At 44.8% G+C, this 21,329-nt stretch overlaps 1 protein-coding gene across 1 annotated transcript in view; it reads left to right on the top strand.

Annotated features, from left to right (window-relative positions):
- Positions 1 to 21,329, top strand: part of LOC137371427 (ferroxidase HEPHL1-like) — a 118,185-nt gene that overhangs the window by 45,795 nt on the left and 51,061 nt on the right. Inside the window, exons 5-6 of the mRNA XM_068034009.1 lie at positions 2,203 to 2,457; positions 7,163 to 7,331. Of these exons, the coding sequence (XP_067890110.1) occupies positions 2,203 to 2,457; positions 7,163 to 7,331 (424 nt within the window). The remainder of the gene's footprint in view (positions 1 to 2,202; positions 2,458 to 7,162; positions 7,332 to 21,329) is intronic.

Below are 21,329 nucleotides of genomic sequence, written 5' to 3' on the forward strand. Positions count from 1 at the left end.
TTTCTTTTAAACAACAGAAAAATTAACTATTTATTAATAAACTAATTCTTAAACAATAAAAAGATAACTCTATATGTGAAAAAGATTCTTTTAAAACTTCTTATTCTTCCTAACCCTCATGCATATATACATACATTCAAAACAAGATTCAGTTAACCGGGGTAAAAGGCTTTTTCAGTTTACAACCATTTCTTAGGAATAATAAAATAATTGGGTTGTCACGGTCTGGTAGGATATTTCTGGGTCGGTGAGGTGTCTCAGAGTTGAATAGTCGGATGCCTGCAGCAAGCATCACACAAGTCTTTCAACAAAGGGTCTGACACAGGTTTGCTTGGGTTTTGAAGTCGCAGTCTAGCAATAGAAGCTTTTTTGAGATTTCAGGATCTCTCAAAACACAAGAGGCAACAAGAATCACTCTTGAGGCAGGGATTCTTGAGAGACTGGAGGCAATAGGAATCTGCTACCTTTAAAAATGCAGGGCTTCTTTTCCTGGGTCTTTTCTCTCTCCACGGGTCTTTTCCTCTCTCCAAGAAGACCACAGCCACACCTCAAATTCTTTTTCCAAGAGAGACAAGTCTTCTTTTACAGAGAGTAGGTCTTTTCCCAGCCAGCTCACTGCATACTGCTGGTCCAGCCCACACTTCTTTCACAATATAAAGTGAAACTAAAATCCACAATCAAGTCATGTGATGGTCATAAATCTCCTGTCATTTCCCTGTTGAGCTGCTGGGAAACAGGTGCCTTGCAGTCTGTGACAGTTCACTCAGTCCACAATTCACATATCAGCTTTTAAAGCACTTTTTGCAAAGAAAAATAAAAAAAACTCAAATAACAACATGAACAGCATGTATGTGGATATTATTCTGGTGTCTGGATTCAAAGTTAACTGCAGCTTTAGACTTTGATTTGCAGTGATTTACTTATTTTTCATTTATTTAAGTGATGTGAACTTAAAATACAATAATTTAGGTGCAGAGTGTACCCACTTTGTAGGCCAGTGAGTACTCCAAGCTAACGCCACCCTGTCTACAAGTCAATTTCATCCCACCATAGGGCTTCAGACTTCAATGTTGGAAATCTTTACAAACTCCCTGTCGTCTGTTTATAACCAGGACATGTCTGTCATGCCTGTATAACCTGAAATTCCAATGTAACCATTCATATGCATATTTCAGTTTTCATCCAAGTCCATTACTACTTTCTCCCTAATTTTTCTTTTGGCTCCTCTCAGACTGTTCTGTCTTGCCTCTGCCCAAGTCATGCCATTTCTCTGCAATCTAATCCTCCTCTAATCCTACCCCAAACCACCATTAATCTTCCCCCTCCCCCCACCCCCCCCAACCACCCCCTCTATAGCCTTGAGCTCATCCAAAATTCTGCAACTCTTTTCCGAACTCACACCAGGTTCCATTGGCCCGTGTTGTCTGATTTACATTGCGGTCTGGTCCAGCAACTCCACGTTTAAAAAATTCTCATCCTTGTGTTCAAATCTTCCATGACCTTGCTCGGGAGTGGTTGATGAGGGTGGGGGGGGGAGGGTGGAGGGTGGTGGGTTTGCGTGGAGGTGGCCATAGCTGCTGGGAGCTTCCTCCGTGGGCCACAGAGTGTCTGAATAGGAGGCTTCCCCACCCTGAGCCCGCAGGGAGGCCGTCAGGGTTTATCAGCTATACTTACTGCATGGCGGAGGACACACCCATCACTGCAGGTACAGGCCCCTAATTGGCCACTTAAGTGGCTCAATTGACCTTGGGACAGGAGGGCTGTCCTCTATCTTACCCGCTGCTGTTTAAATGGCATGGCACTCCATCCCCCACCTTCCCTCATCATATTATGGCCCCCACAGACCGCCTCTAAGTCCGTCCCCAGAGAGCTGGTAAAATCCCGCCCAATATTTCTGTTCTTTAATTTAGTACAACAGCAGTGTTATGAGTTAAAACTAACACTAGAAGGTTTTGAAAGTTTAAACTTTAATTTGGCCTAATAGTTCTTGAGAGTTTGGAGCCAATCTCAGCTTCTTATATTCTACTCTTTGGCATCTCGTTTTACACATTCCTGAATCATGGCAGAAACTTAAATTTTGAATGATTGAACAAGCAGCAAGAAAGAAAATCTGTATTTTCAAAAATATTTTTGCTAGTGTTTTAAGGTTTAAAATGTCACTTTTTTAAAGGCTTCATTTTAAACTTTGTCTTGACTCCTCAGCTATCAATGGTTATCTTTTTGGAAATTTACCTGGGCTAAACATGTGCAGTGGTCAGTCCATTTCCTGGCACTTGTTTTCAATAGGAAATGAAGTTGATATTCATTCAGCATATTTCCATGGCCAGACTCTCATTAACAAAGGTCATAAAGTGGATGTCGTTAGTCTTTTTCCAGCTACCTTTGTTACAGTACAGATGGTCTCCAGAAATGTTGGAAAATGGCTGTTAAGCTGCCAAGTGAATGATCATATTAAAGGTGAGAAACTGACTTTCTGACTTTAACTGAATTGCTTTATATTTTATTTACCAGGAATTCTAAAGAGAATTTAATTGTTGAGAGTTTTTTAAAAATTAAGTTTCAATTCTAATTCATCTTGCTAACACTGTGCAGTTAGATTGTAGGAGCAGAGTGACCGTGAAATGCCTGCTTTTGGTTATGCTACTGAATCTTGGCCTGAATTTTAACTTAGCTGACCCGGCAGGAGTGCTGGGGTCGGTAAGGCGCGGGGAACCTGGAAGTTGGGATTCCCTTGCACTCTGGAGTTTGTCACCAATTGGTTCCTCACCCGGAAACCAGCCTGGATGGGGAACAGGTCAGTGGAGGCCACATGGCAATGTAGATCTGTGCTGGGGGTGGGTGAGGGGGACAGTGGTGGGGGGAGAAAGGGAGTTGATTCTGGGAGGGGGAAGAGGTGTCTTTTTCAGTGGACTGCCGATCCTGTGGTCCCTTGGGGGTTGGGCAGGATTGGAGATTAGAGGTCTCGCTGTGAGGGTTCAGAGGCCGGGGATGTGGGGGTCTTGTGAATCTGAGGCATCAGAGGGGGGTCAAAGGCCTAGAACGGCTAGCAAAGGCTTGTGGGGAGGGCGTGTAAGAGGCCTGGGGAGGGGATTGGAGGAGGGGAGGTTGGTGGCCTTGTGCGGAAGATGGGGTTGGGGTAGTTGCCCAGGCAGGCACGCTGGATCCACCAGGTAGGTGTAAAGGCGTTCACCTCCTGGATCTGTCGGCCCTCACCTGGGTGTAGCTGACTGGTTTCCTGAAGCTCGGGAAACCTGGCCATCCATAGTTAAATTCAAAAAGGTGAATAACAATGAGGTTCATAGCCTTATTTAATATTCAAAGCCCTTGGAGCAGGTGGTCGCCTGCCCAGTCAGCCACCTCTGTTAATGCTGGAAGTGGATGGGTTTGGGTTGAGATTCTATTTTTCCAGATTTTAACCCCCCAAATGTCTTTGTTTTTTGTGGTTAAAACTACCCTGCCCAGCCCCCTTATCTTAGTGGTGAAATTTTAGGCTGTTTTTCATAGGACTATGGTTCTGCTGCAGGGATAAGGGAGCCAGATTTAGCAGTGTTAACAGTCGGAGCAAGTTCACAGATGCTGGTCCCCTAGAATCTGATCTGGTATAAAATTCGCTTTAAAACATGTAGGAGTAGATCTTGATAGTGTAAGGTGCCCAATAGTGGCTCAACAGCCCACTTTCCATCTCTCCCGATTTTTTATTTCCAATGAAGTCAAATGAAAACAAAACCCGTGAGAAATATAAAACGGGCGGCTGACTTGCTATCATCTGTTTTATACTATCTCACAAAGTCAAAATCTACCCCTTAGTCTTATTCTTGAATGCTGCAGTGTTCCTAATATGTGTATTCACTCACGGTTGTTTTCAGAAACTCTGGTCTGTGAACAGAACATTTACAGTAATTTGCAATGTGTTTTAATTACAAATCATTCCTTTGCATTTGAATGCATTTACATGGTCTACAGAACTGCAAAAAATGGCAATTGATTCTAACAAGATCTATAAACATATATTTGTCCTTTTATGTATGTCCCTTTTCAAGAAAAGAACAAAGATCTAGTCTGGAAATTCCTGGGGCTGGTGAGGTGGTAAATCAATTTTATGCTGGGAGGGGCTGTGGAATTATGGGCCAGATTCCACCTCATTTGGATTAGATCTTAAAATTTATATTCACGGGGGCCATGGGTGGATCTTCCACCCACTCTCCCAAACCAAGGGTAATTTATAGGTGCTCCCAGGCATCCCTGGGAAGTTCTCTTTCTACTTTTAGCCTACCTAGCCTTTGGCCCTCCTTCGCCACAACATTTCTGCAGCTACTCATTTGCTCAACCGCATCCTCACTTTGATGCCACAGTCATCACTAAATGAATCAATCTGCAAAACTGCTCACTATTCCAGGATCATCCTGGAATGCAAAGATAACCCTCTGCTTCTTTTCTGTCCTGCATACTGTCTTTGTAATCCCCTCTGTCCGTCCCCTCCACCCTCACCTCCAACCATAAGTGTGAGGAGTTCATGGACTTCTTTGTCACTAAGATCAAGACCATCCAATCAGCTGCCTCTGCCGCATCCCTCCCTTCCACTAACTCACTGGGCCAAACTCCCTCTAATGCTCCCCCTGCCCCAGCCCTGAACTTGCATCTTTCTCTAGTTTCTCTCCTATCTCCCCTCATGCCCTTTCAGAGCTCATCTTGTCTATGAGACCCATCTCCTGTTCCCTCAATCATATTCCCACTAAAGTGCTGACCACCCAACCTGCCCTCCTTTGGTCACATGTTAGCTGATATTCTAAACACTCCACTCTCTCCAGGTGTTTTCTAAATCTGCCGTCATCACCCGTGTCCTCAAAAAAAAAAAAAAAAAAAACCTTTGACCCCAACACTCTTGCAAACGACAGTCCATCTCCAACCTCCCTTTCTCTCCAATGTGTTGTTGCCTTCCAAATCTGTTCTCATCTTTCCCAGAACCCCATGTTTGAATTCCTCCAACCAGGTTTCTGCCATTGCCACAGTACCGAAACAGCTGTTAGCCAAGTCTCAAATGACATCCTATGTGACTGTAACAAAGATAAACTTTCCCTCCTCATCCTTCTTGACCTGTCTGCAGCCTTTAACATTGTTAACCACGTGATCCTCCTTCAACACCTCTCCACTTTTGTGCAGCTGGACGGGACTGCTCTTACCTGGTTTCAATTCTTATCTAAATTGTAGCCAGAGAATTACCTGCATTGGCTTCTCTTCCTGTTCCCTCATCATTAACTCTGGTATCCTCCAAGGGATCTTTGGTCCCCTCCTATTTCTCATCTACATGCTGCCACATCCAAAACTCTGCTGCCTGTGTCTTAACTCGCACCATCCCGCTCACCTATCACTCTTGTGCTTGCTAACCTACATTGGCTCCCAGTCAAGCAAGGTCTTGATTTTAACATTCTCATCTTTGTTTTCAAATCTCACCATTGCCTCACTCCTTCCTGTTTCTGTAATCTCCTCCAGCCCCATAATGCTCCAAGATATCTGTGCTCCTCTAATTCTGCCTCTTCTGCATCCCTGATTTTAATCGCTCCACCACTGGTGGCCATGCATTCAATTGCCTAGGCCTCAAGCTCTGGAATTCCCTCCCTCCACCTCACTTTCCTCCTTTAAGACACTCCTTAAAACCTACCTCTTTGACAAAGCTTTTAGTTATCTATCCTGATATCTCCTTATTTGGCTCAATGTCATATTTTATTTTAAAATGCCCCTGTGAAGCACCTTAGAATGGTTTATGTTAAAGGCACTATATTATTATAAGTTGTTATTTTGAAACATGGTGTTGATCTTGGAAGCCTTCTAAAGGCCACAAGCCTGCACTAGAGTAAAGTAATCAATCCTTGCGGGGATTCTTTAATTTCTCTGGTCAGTGTGGTTTCAGTGGGAACCAAAGAATAGAACAACAGTTTTCTTTGGTCCATTAGGTCTCTGGGGGACTCCATTCTGCCTTGCAAGGGCGGATCGGCTTGAGCCTGTGTGGTTGCCACTCATTCACTGTTGCCAGGGTCTTTGCTACAAATCGCCTTGCAATGTATCCTACAAGGAATCACTTCATGTAGACTGCAGTTGAAGGCCATGATACCTTACATGGCTGAATAGCTACTTGCTGAAAAGCAGTAGTTTGGGTACAGAGCTGTTCTGTTGTGGAACCATACACCAGCAAGAGGCAAAGCAAACTACTATAGATGCTTTAAATCTGAATTAAAACAGAAAATTGTGGAAATCCTCAGCAGGTCAGGTAGCATCTGTCAAAAGAGAAACAGAGTAATGGGCAAAATTTTCCCCACGGGCTTCAAGATCCTGACTTCAGGGTTAGATGGGGTTGGAAGCCTGGGCTGTGTGGGAAACAGTCACCTGGCTTTGATTTTCCCCAAATTGGCCAATTAATGGCCAGGGAATAGACTCACTGACCAATTGAGGATGGTGGGCGGGCTTTCGAAGCTAGAGGGCCACTAGGAGGCCCTCCAGCATTGAAGAAGCAGCCTTTTCAGGTAAGTGAGAGAGAGGGTGTCTTCATTTTGAGGCAGCCTCTCTCCAACCTTTTTAACTTTAAAATAAAAAAGTGTCCTTAACAGCCAGGCTACCATTTTGGAGGGGAAAGGGCAGCCTGTCATTGCAGCTGAAGCCAGTTAGGTGGGGAGGGCCTCAAAGCCTGCCTGGAATGGTGTTTTCCCCCGCCCCCGATAATAGGCCTTAAGTGGCTTTTAAACAGTCTTAATTGGCTACCTGCTGCTTGTGGGTGGGTAGTCCTGCTGCCAAGCCCCATCCATCCCGCACCCCCGCCAGCCTGGCTTCAAGCAAATGGCCGGGGGCGGGAATAGGCATGCCAGCTGGCAGCATTTTTGTGCCCACCGCCTCTGTGCTCGCACCCAACCACCCAACCTTTCAGGTCAATCACCTTTCGTCATATTTGGGAAAGGTTAGAGATGTAATAGGTCATCGACCTGAAAGGTTAACTGTGTTTCTTTCTCCAAATATTTGGAGAATTTTCTCTCTTTCTAACAGCAACAGGCAGCTTTCTGAGAGAAAGTGAAAAACTGGAAAAAAGTTGCCTACTTTGTTTCTTTTACTGAATTATTGTATCTTTTAACATTTAAGATTTGCATTCTCTAGTTTTATTTTATTTATTTTCTAGCTGGCATGCAGGCATTGTTTGTTGTGCAGCATTGTGGGCACAATTATTCAGAAACTACACTTACTGGTAAAGAGAGAAAGTACTTTATTGCAACTGAAATGGAACGATGGAAATATGGTCCCACAAACAAGAACTTATTTAATGGTCAGCCATTGGATGCAAAAGGAAGGTAATTTTTAAATTAATCAATTGTAATCTGTAATACTAGTTAAAAATCTGTAATACTGGTTAAAAGTCTGTGTGCAATCTTGATTCTTCTGGACATATCACCTCATATATGTAGCTAATTTATAAACAAATAGGCATTGAGGCAGACGGATCAGGTGGCTAAAGGGCTGGTGTGGGAAAGGGGGTGATTTTTCATGGGGTACTGGCAGCAGTGCTGGGATAGGAAGGAGCTGTACCAATGGGCTGGGTTCCACCTGAACCGGAATGGACTAGTATCCAAGCGGAAAGGGTAAATAGGGAGGTGGCAAAGACTTTAAATCAGTAGGAAGGGGGAGTGTTTGGCAATAAATAAAACAAACTTAAATATAAATGAAATAGGAAAGGAGAGCATTGGGCAGACTAAATTAAGGGAGGATATAAATAGCCAGGGAGTAAATAGTTAAAGAACATAACGTAAGAAATAGGAGCTGGAGTAGGCCATTCAGCCCCTCAAGCCGGCCCCGCCATTCAATAAGATCATGGCTGATCTGTCCCAGGCCTCAACTCCTCTTCCGGGCCTGCTCCGCCGAACCCTCGGATCCCGAGATTTCAAAAATCTGTCTACCTCCTCCTTAAATACATTTAGTGACCTAGCCTCCACAACTCTCTGAGGCAGAGAATTCCAGAGATTCACCACAGGAGTGTAAATGGATGGTTACAAATAAAGTGCGAGGAGTTGCTATCAAAAATGAGTTAAACTGTCTGTACAGCAATGAACACAGTGTCCATAATAAAACAGGGGAACTAGTGGCAGTAATATATTGTGAGGAGCCAGATAGAATCAGGATTACTGAGACATGGCTATAGAAAAATTAGGACTGGGAATTAAACATTGCAAGGTATGATACATTTAGAAAAGAGAAAGAGGGAAAAAGAGGAGGTGGTGTAGCTATACCTATTAGAGATAATATAGTTAAAAAAAAAAGTAATGCAGCCATCAGTAAGGCAGAAATAGAATCCATTTAGATGGAGATAAGAGATATAAAAGGATCATTCACACTACTCGGGGTATAGTCTACAGAGCATCTAATAGTGGAAGGAAGGTGGAGGAAAAATATGTAGAGAAATTTGGGAAATGAGTGTGAATGAAACAAACATAGAATAGTTATCATGGGAGATTTCAATTACCTGGAAATGAACTGGTCAGAAGAGGTAGTTAAAGATGACAAGGCAATGGAGCTCCTAAAATGTGAACAGGACTCCTTACTAACCCAGCCTGTAAGAAGCCCAACAAGGGAGGATGCGCTGCTGGATCTAGTAATGGGGAATGAACTGAAGCAGATAAGTGAAGAAAAAGTAAGGGAACATTGAGGCAATAGTGACCATAATATAACATAGTTTAGGATAATAATTGAGAAATGCATAAGCATGGCAAAGACATGGATAACAGATTGGAGAAAACCTGATTTAGAAAGGCTGAGAATAGAACTTGGGAAAATAAAATGGACAACATTATTGGCAAACAATGATGTAGAACAGCAATGGAAAACAATTAAAATGGTGTTCTCCAGAATCCAGGAAAAATATATTCTGCTAAAATCAAGAACAAACTAAACACTGAGGGCTGGATTTTACCTTAGGCGGATGTAAAAGTCGGTGGCGAACCCGCTTCCGCCGAACCCGCTTCCGCCTAACCGGGGATCCATCCCGCATTTTACGGATCCCCGGGCTTTAATTGTCCCGAGGCAGGACTTCCACCCGCTTGAGGGAGGAAGACCGACCTCAGTGAGCTATTGGCCAGTCAGCGGGCCGGCAGCTCTTAGTCCCAGCAGCGCCACCGGGAGTGGTAGCCACTGCTAAGTGGCCACTTAAGGGCTTTGATTGGCTTCGGGCAGTCGGGCCATTTTCCCCCCCGCCCGACTGCTGTAAAATTGACCGGAGGCAGGAGCGGTGCTGGAAGTCCTCCCGGAGCCTCTCGCTCAATTTTACACTGCCCCATCTGCCCCCACACCACCATCCAACCTGCTGGGGCGGCGTAAAATTCAGCCCTGAGGCACCAGGGATCAATAAAGGCATAAGGGAAAAATTGAAACAAGGAAAGAGGTGTACGCTAAGTATATGGACAGCAGTGGGAAGCATGATGAGGGAGAATAGTAAGAGATTAGGAAAAAAAAGTCAAAAAAAAATTAGACGGCTGGGTGGAACTGTGAACTTAGATTATCAAGGAGCATTAAACAAAATTGTGAAATATTGCACAGACACATAAGCAACAAAAGGAAATTTGGGAGTGGGAATAGGGCCACCAAGAAAATAAAACTACAGGCAGTGATAACGAAATGGCAGAAATATTACAATAATCATTTTGCTTCATTGTTTACCAGGGAGACATCAAATGGACATGACATTGGAAGATGAGATTAGAAATGATTTAACTGCATTTAAAATAAAAAAGAGGAGAAATATTAAATAAATTAATAAAACTCAGAGGACAAAAGCCCTGCTCCGGATGGATTGCATCCCTGCATTTTCAAAGAATCTAGGGAAGAGATAGCAGAGGCTCTAATACACATATTTAATAATTCATCAGAAAAAAGTGTAGTGCCAGAAGACTGGCAGATAGCTATTGTTATAACTTATTTAACAAGGGATTGAGAACGTGTCCTGGGAACTATTGATCAGTCAGCTTAACGTTGATAGTAGGAAAAATAATGGAATCTCTACTAAAGCAGAAAATAGAAAACCATCTAGAAAAAGAAATATAATAATGAATTGTCAACATTGTTTTGAAAAGAGAAAGTCTTACTTGACCAACCTCATTGAATTCTTTGAAGAGATAACCGAGAGAATAGACAAGGGTAATGCAGTAAATGTAATGTATCTAGATTTCCAAAGTGCTACATATAAAGAACAAAGAACAGTACAGCACAGGAACAGGCCATTCGGCCCTCCAAGCCTGCGCCGATCTTGATGCCTGCCGAAACTAACACCTTCTGCACTTCCGGGGCCCATATCCTTTCATTGCAGCAGCTTTTTCGGGAGCAGAGTGTGAGCGAGTGAGCAGCTGGGAAGGTCAGTTTGAAAGTAAACTTAATTTCCCTTTGTTTTTCGGCGGAGGCCAGGGGGCTGCTGGGTAAGTAAAACACTATATATTTGGGCGGTTTAAAATAACTTTCCTTTCATTGCAGCAGCTTTTTCGGGAGCAGAGTGTGAGCGAGTGAGCAGCTGGGAAGGTCAGTTTGAAAGTAAACTTAATTTCCTTTTGTTTTTCGGCGGAGGCCAGGGGGCTGCTGGGTAAGTAAAACACTATATATTTGGGCGGTTTCTGAACCCGAGACACCACACTTGTCGTGTCTCCCACCCGCCCTCCTCCTCTAACCAAAAAAAAAGGACTCGGTGGGGTGTTTATAAGGTAAGGCTTTTTCGATTTCTCTGGTTTTATCGTGATTGGTAAAAACTTTTCGTTCCTTTTTCATTTAACTAAGTTAAGCTTAAGATTAAAAATGGCAGGAGATCTCAGACCCGTGTCATGCTCCTCTTGCTCAATGTGGGAGCTCAGGGACACGGCTGATGTCCCTGACTCCTTCACGTGCAGAAAGTGTGTCCAGCTGCAGCTCTTGTTAGACCGCATGACGGCTCTCGAACTGCGGATGGACTCAGTTTGGAGCATGCGCGATGCTGAGGAGGTCGTGGATAGCACGTTTAGTGAATTGGTCACACCGCAGATTAGGATTGCTGAGGGAGAAAGGAAATGGGTGACCAAAAGGCAGAGAAAGAGCAGGAAGGCAGCGCAGGAGTCCCCTGCGGTCATCTCCCTCCAAAACAAGTATACCGTTTTGGATACTGTTGAGGGAGATGGCTCACCAGGGGAAGGCAGCAGTAGCCAGGTCCATGGCACCGTGGCTGGCTCTGCTGTTCAGAAGGGCGGGAAAAAGAGTGGAAGGGCTATAGTCGTAGGGGATTCGATTGTAAGGGGAGTAGATAGGCGGTTCTGTGGTCGAAAACGAGGCTCCCGAATGGTATGTTGCCTCCCAGGTGCACGGGTCAGGGATGTCTCAGATCGGCTGCAGAACATTCTAAAGGGGGAGGGTGAACAGCCAGTTGTCATTGTGCACATAGGCACCAATGATATAGGTAAAAAACGGGATGAGGTCCTTCAAGCAGAGTTTAGGGAGTTAGGAGCCAAGTTAAAAAGCAGGACCTCAGAGGTAGTAATCTCAGGATTGCTACCAGTGCCACGTGATAGTCAGAGTAAAAATGAAAGAATAGTCAGGATGAATGCGTGGCTTGAGAGATGGTGCAGGAAGGAGGGGTTCAGATTTTTGGGACATTGGGACCGGTTCTGGGGGAGGTGGGACTATTACAAATTGGACGGTCTACACCTGGGCTGGACTGGAACCAATGTCCTTGGGGGTGCTTTTGCTAATGCTGTTGGGGAGGGTTTAAACTAATGTGGCAGGGGGATGGGAACCAATTGAGGTCAGTTAACAGTAAGGAGGTAGTAACAAAAGCCTGTAAGGAACTAGATAATGAAGTCAGTGTGACTAAGGGGAAGAGCAGGCAGGGAGCAGATGATGAATATAAAGGGACTGGTGGTCTGAGGTGCATTTGTTTTAATGCAAGAAGTGTAGTAGGTAAGGCAGATGAACTTAGGGCTTGGATTAGTACCTGGGAGTATGATGTTATTGCTATTACTGAGACTTGGTTGAGGGAAGGGCATGATTGGCAACTAAATATCCCAGGATATCGATGCTTCAGGCGGGATAGAGAGGGAGGTAAAAGGGGTGGAGGAGTTGCATTACTGGTCAAAGAGGATATCACAGCTGTGCTGAAGGAGGGCACTATGGAGGACTCGAGCAGTGAGGCAATATGGACAGAACTCAGAAATAGGAAGGGTGCGGTAACAATGTTGGGGCTGTACTACAGGCCTCCCAACAGCGAGCGTGAGATAGAGGTACAAATATGTAAACAGATGATGGAAAGATGTAGGAGCAACAGGGTGGTGGTGATAGGAGATTTTAATTTTCCCAACATTGACTGGGATTCACTTAGTGTTAGAGGTCTAGATGGAGCAGAATTTGTAAGGAGCATCCAGGAGGGTTTTCTAGAGCAGTATGTAAATAGTCCAACTCGGGAAGGGGCCATACTGGACCTGGTGTTGGGGAATGAGCCCGGCCAGGTGGTTGAAGTTTCAGTAGGGGACTACTTTGGGAATAGTGATCACAATTCCGTAAGTTTTAAAATACTCATGGACAGAGACGAGAGTGGTCCTAAAGGAAGAGTGCTAAATTGGGGGAAGGCCAACTATACCAAAATTCGGCAGGAGCTGGGGAATGTAGATTGGGAGCAGCTGTTTGAAGATAAATCCACATGTGATATGTGGGAGGCTTTTAAAGAGAGGTTGATTAGCGTGCAGGAGAGACATGTTCCTGTGAAAATGAGGGATAGAAATGGCAAGATTAGGGAACCATGGATGACAGGTGAAATTGTGAAACTAGCTAAGAGGAAAAAGGAAGCATACATAAGGTCTAGGCGGCTGATGAAAGACGAAGCTTTGAAAGAATATCGGGAATGTAGGACCAATCTTAAACGAGGAATTCTTCTTTCTTTCTTTTGGGCCTCCTTATCTCGAGAGACAATGGATACGCGCCTGGAGGTGGTCAGTGGTTTGTGAAGCAGCGCCTGGAGTGGCTATAAAGGCCAATTCTGGAGTGACAGGCTCTTCCACAGGTGCTGCAGAGAAATTTGTTTGTTGGGGCTGTTGCACAGTTGGCTCTCCCCTTGCGCCTCTGTCTTTTTTCCTGCCAACTACTAAGTCTCTTCGACTCGCCACAATTTAGCCCTGTCTTTATGGCTGCCCGCCAGCTCTGGCGAATGCTGGCAACTGACTCCCACGACTTGTGATCAATGTCACACGATTTCATGTCGCGTTTGCAGACGTCTTTATAACGGAGACATGGACGGCCGGTGGGTCTGATACCAGTGGCGAGCTCGCTGTACAATGTGTCTTTGGGGATCCTGCCATCTTCCATGCGGCTCACATGGCCAAGCCATCTCAAGCGCCGCTGACTCAGTAGTGTGTATAAGCTGGGGATGTTGGCCGCTTCAAGGACTTCTGTGTTGGAGATATAGTCCTGCCACCTGATGCCAAGTATTCTCCGAAGGCAGCGAAGATGGAATGAATTGAGACGTCGCTCTTGGCTGGCATACGTTGTCCAGGCCTCGCTGCCGTAGAGCAAGGTACTGAGGACACAGGCCTGATACACTCGGACTTTTGTGTTCCGTGTCAGTGCGCCATTTTCCCACACTCTCTTGGCCAGTCTGAACATAGCAGTGGAAGCCTTACCCATGCGCTTGTTGATTTCTGCATCTAGAGACAGGTTACTGGTGATAGTTGAGCCTAGGTAGGTGAACTCTTGAACCACTTCCAGAGCGTGGTCGCCAATATTGATGGATGGAGCATTTCTGACATCCTGCCCCATGATGTTCGTTTTCTTGAGGCTGATGGTTAGGCCAAATTCATTGCAGGCAGACGCAAACCTGTCGATGAGACTCTGCAGGCATTCTTCAGTGTGAGATGTTAAAGCAGCATCGTCAGCAAAGAGGAGTTCTCTGATGAGGACTTTCCGTACTTTGGACTTCGCTCTTAGACGGGCAAGGTTGAACAACCTGCCCCCTGATCTTGTGTGGAGGAAAATTCCTTCTTCAGAGGATTTGAACGCATGTGAAAGCAGCAGGGAGAAGAAAATCCCAAAAAGTGTGGGTGCGAGAACACAGCCCTGTTTCACACCACTCAGGATAGGAAAGGGCTCTGATGAGGAGCCACCATGTTGAATTGTGCCTTTCATATTGTCATGGAATGAGGTGATGATACTTAGTAGCTTTGGTGGACATCCGATCTTTTCTAGTAGTCTGAAGAGACCACGTCTGCTGACGAGGTCAAAGGCTTTGGTGAGATCAATGAAAGCAATGTAGAGGGGCATCTGTTGTTCACGGCATTTCTCCTGTATCTGACGAAGGGAGAACAGCATGTCAATAGTCGATCTCTCTGCACGAAAGCCACACTGTGCCTCAGGGTAGACGCGCTCGGCCAGCTTCTGGAGCCTGTTCAGAGCGACTCGAGCAAAGACTTTCCCCACTATGCTGAGCAGGGAGATTCCACGGTAGTTGTTGCAGTCACCGCGGTCACCTTTGTTTTTATAGAGGGTGATGATGTTGGCATCGCGCATGTCCTGGGGTACTGCTCCCTCGTCCCAGCACAGGCATAGCAGTTCATGTAGTGCTGAGAGTATAGCAGGCTTGGCACTCTTGATTATTTCAGGGGTAATGCTGTCCTTCCCAGGGGCTTTTCCGCTGGCTAGGGAATCAATGGCATCACTGAGTTCCGATTTGGTTGGCTGTATGTCCAGCTCATCCATGACTGGTAGAGGCTGGGCTGCATTGAGGGCAGTCTCAGTGACAGCATTCTCCCTGGAGTACAGTTCTAGGTAGTGCTCAACCCAGCGGTCCATCTGTTTGCGTTGGTCAGTGATTATGTCCCCCGATTTAGATTTGAGGGGGGTGATCTTCTTGATGGTTGGCCCAAGAGCTCTCTTCATGCCATCATACATTCCTCTGATGTTTCCGGTGTCTGAGGCCAGCTGAATATGACTGCATAGGTGTTGCCAGTAGTCGTTTGCGCAACGCCTAGCTGTTCTTTGTGCAGTACTTCTGGCTGCTTTAAGTGCTGCGGATGTTAAATCGCTGGGGGCTTTCTTGTAGTTCAAAAGTGCAATGCGCTTAGCGGCTATGACAGGTTCCAGCTCTTCATTATGAGATTGAAACCAGTCTGCATTTCTCTTCGCACTTTTGCCGTAGGTGGTCAAAGCTGACTCATAGATGGCGTCTCTGATGTGGGCCCACTTGGTCTCAGCATCCCCTGTGGGAGTGTTTTGAAGGGCTGTTACAAGTGAATTTAGAAATTTTTGTAACAGCTGTGGGTGAGAAATCTTAAACGAGGAATTAAGAGGGCTAAAAGGGGTCATGAAATATCTTTAGCAAACAGGGTTAAAGAAAATCCCAAAGCCTTTTATTCATATATAAGGAGAAAGAGGGTAACTAGAGAAAGGATTGGCCCACTCAAGGACAAAGGAGGAATGTTATGCTTGGACTCAGAGAAAATGGGTGAGATTCTAAACGAGTACTTTGCATCGGTATTCACCGAGGAGAGGGACATGACGGATTTTCAGGTTAGGAACAGATGTTTGATTACTCTAGGTCAAGTCGGCATAAGGAGGGAGGAAGTGTTGGGTATTCTAAAGGGCATTAAGGTGGACAAGTCCCCAGGTCCGGATGGGATCTATCCCAGGTTACTGAGGGAAGCGAGAGAGGAAATAGCTGGGGCCTTAACAGATATCTTTGCAGCATCCTTAAACACGGGTGAGGTCCCGGAGGACTGGAGAATTGCTAATGTTGTCCCCTTGTTTAAGAAGGGTAGCAGGGATAATCCAGGTAATTATAGACCGGTGAGCCTGACGTCAGTGGTAGGGAAGCTGCTGGAGAAGATACTGAGGGATAGGATCTATTCCCATTTGGAAGAAAATGGGCTCATCAGTGATAGGCAACATGGTTTTGTGCAGGGAAGGTCATGTCTTACCAACTTAATAGAATTCTTTGAGGAAGTGACAAAGTTGATTGATGAGGGAAGGGCTGTCGATGTCATATACATGGACTTCAGTAAGGCGTTTGATAAGGTTCCCCATGGCAGGCTGATGGAGAAAGTGAAGGCGCTTGGGGTCCAAGGTGTACTAGCTAGATGGATAAAGAACTGGCTGGGCAACAGGAGACAGAGAGTAGCAGTAGAAGGGAGTTTCTCAAAATGGAGACGTGTGACCAGTGGTGTTCCACAGGGATCCGTGCTGGGACCACTGTTGTTTGTGATATACATTAATGATTTGGAGGAAAGTATAGGTGGACTGATTAGCAAGTTTGCAGACGACACTAAGATTGGTGGAGTAGCAGATAGTGAAGGGGACTGTCAGAGAATACAGCAGAATATAGATAGATTGGAGAGTTGGGCAGAGAAATGGCAGATGGAGTTCAATCAGGGCAAATGCGAGGTGATGCATTTTGGAAGATCCAATTCAAGAGTGAACTATACAGTAAATGGAAAAGTCCTGGGGAAAATTGATGTCCAGAGAGATTTGGGTGTTCAGGTCCACTGTTCCCTGAAGGTGGCAACGCAGGTAAATAGAGTGGTCAAGAAGGCATACGGCATGCTTTCCTTCATCGGACGGGGTATTGAGTACAAGAGTTGGCAGGTCATGTTACAGTTGTATAGGACTTTGGTTCGGCCACATTTGGAATACTGCGTAGAGTTCTGGTCGCCACATTATCAAAAGGATGTGGATGCTTTGGAGAGGGTGCAGAGGAGGTTCACCAGGATGTTGCCTGGTATGGAGGGCGCTAGCTATGAAGAGAGGTTGAGTAGATTAGGATTATTTTCATTAGAAAGACGGAGGTTGAGGGGGGACCTGATTGAGGTGTACAAAATCATGAGAGGTATAGACAGGGTGGATAGCAAGAGGCTTTTTCCCAGAGTGGGGGATTCAATTACTAGAGGACACGAGTTCAAAGTGAAAGGGGAAAAGTTTAGGGGGGATATGCGTGGAAAGTTCTTTACGCAGAGGGTGGTGGGTGCCTGGAACGCGTTGCCAGCGGAGGTGGTAGATGCGGGCACGATGGCGTCTTTTAAGATGTATCTAGACAGATACATGAATGGGCAGGAAGAAAAGAGATACAGAACCTTAGAAAATAGGCAACATGTTTAGAGAGAGGATCTGGATCGGCGCAGGCTTGGAGGGCCGAAGGGCCTGTTCCTGTGCTGTAATTATCTTTGTTCTTTGTTCTTTATCCCTCTATTCCCTTCCTATTCATATATTTGTCAAGATGTCTCTTAAACGTCGCTATCGTATCTGCTTCCACCACCTCCCCTGGCAGCAAGTTCCAGGCACTCAGCACCCTCTGTGTAAAAAAACTTGCCTCGCACATCCCCTATAAACTTTGCCCCTCGCACCTTAAACCTATGTCCCCTAGTAACTGACTCTTCCACCCTGGGAAAAAGCTTCTGACTATCCACTCTGTCCATGCCGCTCATAACTTTGTAAACCTCTATCATGTCGCCCCTCCACCTCCGTTGTTCCAGTGAAAACAATCCGAGTTTGTCCAACCTCTCCTCATAGCTAATGCCCTCCAGACCAGGCAACATCCTGGTAAACCTCCTCTGTACCCTCTCCAAAGCTTCCACGTTCTTCTGGTAGTGTGGCGACCAGTATTGCACGCAATATTCTAAATGTGGCCTAACTAAGGTTCTGTACAGCTGCAACATGACTTGCCAATTTTTATACTCTATGCCTCGACCAATGAAGGCAAGCATGCCGAATGCCGCCTTGACTACCTTATCCACCTGCGTTGCCACTTTCAGTGACCTGTGGGCCTGTACGCCCAGATCTCTCTGCCTGTCAATACTCCTAAGGGTTCTGCCATTTACAGTATACCTCCCACCTGCATTAGACCTTCCAAAATGCCTTCCCTCACATTTGTCCGGATTAAACTCCATCTGCCATTTCTCCGCCCAAATCTCCAACCGATCTATATCCTGCTGTATCCTCTGACAATCCTCATCATTATCCGCAACTCCACCAACCTTTGTGTCATCCACAAACTTACTAGTCAGACCAGCTACATTTTCCTCCAAATCGTTTATATATACAACAAAGAGCAAAGGTCCCAGCACTGATCCCTGCGGAACACCACTAGTCACAGCCCTCCATTCAGAAAAACACCTATCCACTGTTGCCCTCTGTCTTCTGTGACCGAGCCAGTTCTGTATCCATCTTGCCAGCTCACCTCTGATCCCGTGTGATATACTAATGAACAAGGCAGAGCATGTGGAATCAGGGGACAAGTATCAGAATAGATAGCTGGCTGGCTACAGGACAGAAAACAGTGAGTGGAGATAATGGGTAGCTATTCAGAGTGGCAGAAGGTGGGAAGTGGGGTCCTACAAAGATCAGCACTGGGGCCACTGTTCACAATTTATATTAATTATTTAGACTTTGGAATCAAAAACACATTTTCTAAGGGCTGAATTTTATGGGTCCCTCTGAAATGGGTATGGAGGTGGGGTGGGAGTGTGGGGGAGGAGGCACCCATAGAATTGCGAAGGAAGGCGGTGGGTGGAGGGCCCGTCGCAATGCAATTTTGTTGGGGTCGAGATAGATCAACGACAGCCTTCCCGCTCCGAGGTCAAATGAAGCCCTTTTTTTTAGCCTATTGAGGATTGATCTGGCATCAATTGTTGTTAGCAGAAGAGAGTTCCAAACTTTTACCACCCTTTGTGTGTAGAAGTGTTTCCTAATTTCACTCCTGAAAGATTTAACTCTAATTTTTGGCTGTGTCCCGTAGTCCTAGACTCCCCAACCAGTGGAAATCGTTTTGTCACAATCTACCTTGTTTGTTCCCCTGAATGCTTTGAAATCTTCAATCAAATCACCCCTTAACCTTCTAAATTCCAGGGAATACAACTTTAGTTTGTGTAATCTGCCCTCAAATTTAACGGTTAAGAGCCAAGGTATTATTCTGGTAAATCTATGCTGCATTCCCTCCAAGGCCAATATATCTTTCCTAAGTTGTGGTGCTCAGAACTGCTCATAGTACTCCAGGTGTGGTCTAAGCTGGGGTTTTTATAGCTGAAGGATGACTTCTACCTCCTAGTATACTAGTCCTCTAGATATAAAGGGCATTAAACTTTTTGATTATTTTCTGTACCTGTTCATGATATTTTAATGATCATTGTACCTGGACCTCCAAGTGTCTTTGAGCCTCCACTATTTTTAACTTTTCACCATTTACAATATACTGTATTCTATCCTTCTTGGGTCCAAAGTGGATGACCTCACAGTTTCCTACTGTGAAATTCATTTCTCACAGTTTTAGCCGTTCACTTAATCTATCAAGATCTCTTTGTAATTTTATGCTTTCATTTATAATGCTTACAATGCCACCTATCTTTGTGTCTAACTTTCTATTCTATCATCTAAGTTGTTTATAAATATGATGAATAGTTGAGGCCCCAACACAGGTCCTTGTGGGACACCACTAGTCATGTCCTGCCAATTTGTGTACCTGCCCATTTCCCTACTCTCTGTCTCCTGCCACTCAACCAGTTTCCGAAACCGGTCAACAATTTGCCTTCAATTCTATGAGCTTCAACTTTAGCTGACAGTGTCTTATGAGGGACGTTATTAAATGTCTTCTGTAAGTCCATATAAATAACATCCATAGACATTCCCTTGTCCACTACTTCAGTCACTTCTTCAAAAAATTCAATCAGATTTGTCAGACATGACCTACCCTTTACAAATCCAGTTGGTGTTCTCCGATCAGCTGAAATTTTTCAAGGTGTTCACTCCCTCTATCCTTAGTTATAGACTCTTGCAAATTCCAGACAACAAATTTCGGTTAACTTGTCTATAATTTCCTCGTATGCTTCTGTCAACTTTCTCAAATAGCGGAGTGGCATGCACAATTTTCCAATCTAAAGGAATGATTGCTAAATCAAGAGAACTTTGGAAGATTATAGTTGGGGCATCTCCAATGTTCTCACTTCCCTGGGGATTTATCACCCTTTAGTGCTGTTACTTTCTTCATTATTTTGCATACTTTAATTTTGGAGAAACCTGTCCCTGGCTGGGATCTTGTGGAGGTGGCGTGTCTCCTGGTGCCAGGCCGAAAAGGCAGGGGCACCCCACTTCAGCCTTTTCGCGACACCAACTCCCCCCCCCACCCCCATGCCATCCTCTGTTGTTCCAGAGGTGAAGTTTCCGGCACTGGGTACCCCGTTCCTTTAAAGGTGGAGATCCCGTTCAAGATCTGCCAGCTAACACAGTGCTGGCAGCTCAGCAGTATTGGCAGTGCCACCCAGAGCAGTGACCACTTCCGGTACTGCAGAGGCTTGGACCCAGGCCCAGTGTTGGAATTTGTTTCCACATGAGGAGAGCAAAACTAAAAGCCATCAATATAAGGTAGTCACCAAGAAATCAAAGAGAATTCTGAAGAAACTTCATTACTCAGAGTGGTGAGGCTATGAAACTCACTACCACAGGGAGTCATTGAGACAAATGATGCACTTAAGGGGAAGCTAGATGAGCATATGCGAGAGAAGGGAATCGAGGGTTCTGCTGATAAGAGTTAATTGAGGAAGGATGGGAGGAGTCTTGAGTCAAGCATAAATATTGGCAAAGACTGGTTGAGCTAAACGGCCTGTTTCTATGCTGTGTATCCTTTGAATTTTATGCATTACTTTTGTTACTAATGCAGGTAACTGACAGTAACTTTTGCAGTATGTATTTACTTTCTTTCAGTTGAAAGTTTTGCTACAACTTGATGCAAATGTTATAAAAATAAATGATATTCCTTTTTTCAAATAATTATGCTTAAGGACTGAAACAGAAGAATCCTTTTACTTGTGTTATCAAGCGAGGGTAGATAGGGCCATCAGTAAAGGTAAAAATGCATCTTATTTATACTGCACCTTCTATTTAAAAATTAATTTGTTTAATGAATTGTATTGTTTGGTATTGGAATATACCATCAATGCCATCACTCTATATCACCCATTTAATCTCCCAGTAAAAGGTGCTGTGAATTTTCTTCACAAATTTATTGAAACCTTGGAATTTATGTATAATGTTGGATTCTCAACTATTTATCCATTGTGGCCTGCGATATTTCTATTATCCCATCAGCACTGGCCTTACTCTATTCTGTAGCTCATTCATCCGACTTTATATATGCTTACCTACTACTACTTCTAGGAACAGGCTAATGTCGAAGACAAATCCTTCTTGCTTTGCGGTTTTATGTTTATATCCTGTAGTTTGTCAGTTCCTAAATTTCCTGCGTGGAGGTCCCCTGTAGATTTTAGCACACTCTCATGATCCCCTTATCATAAAACATCCAAAAGACTGCACCAGTGCTTCAA

This window comes from Heterodontus francisci, chromosome 6 (assembly GCF_036365525.1).
Source record: "Heterodontus francisci isolate sHetFra1 chromosome 6, sHetFra1.hap1, whole genome shotgun sequence".
Classification (NCBI taxonomy): domain Eukaryota; kingdom Metazoa; phylum Chordata; class Chondrichthyes; order Heterodontiformes; family Heterodontidae; genus Heterodontus; species Heterodontus francisci.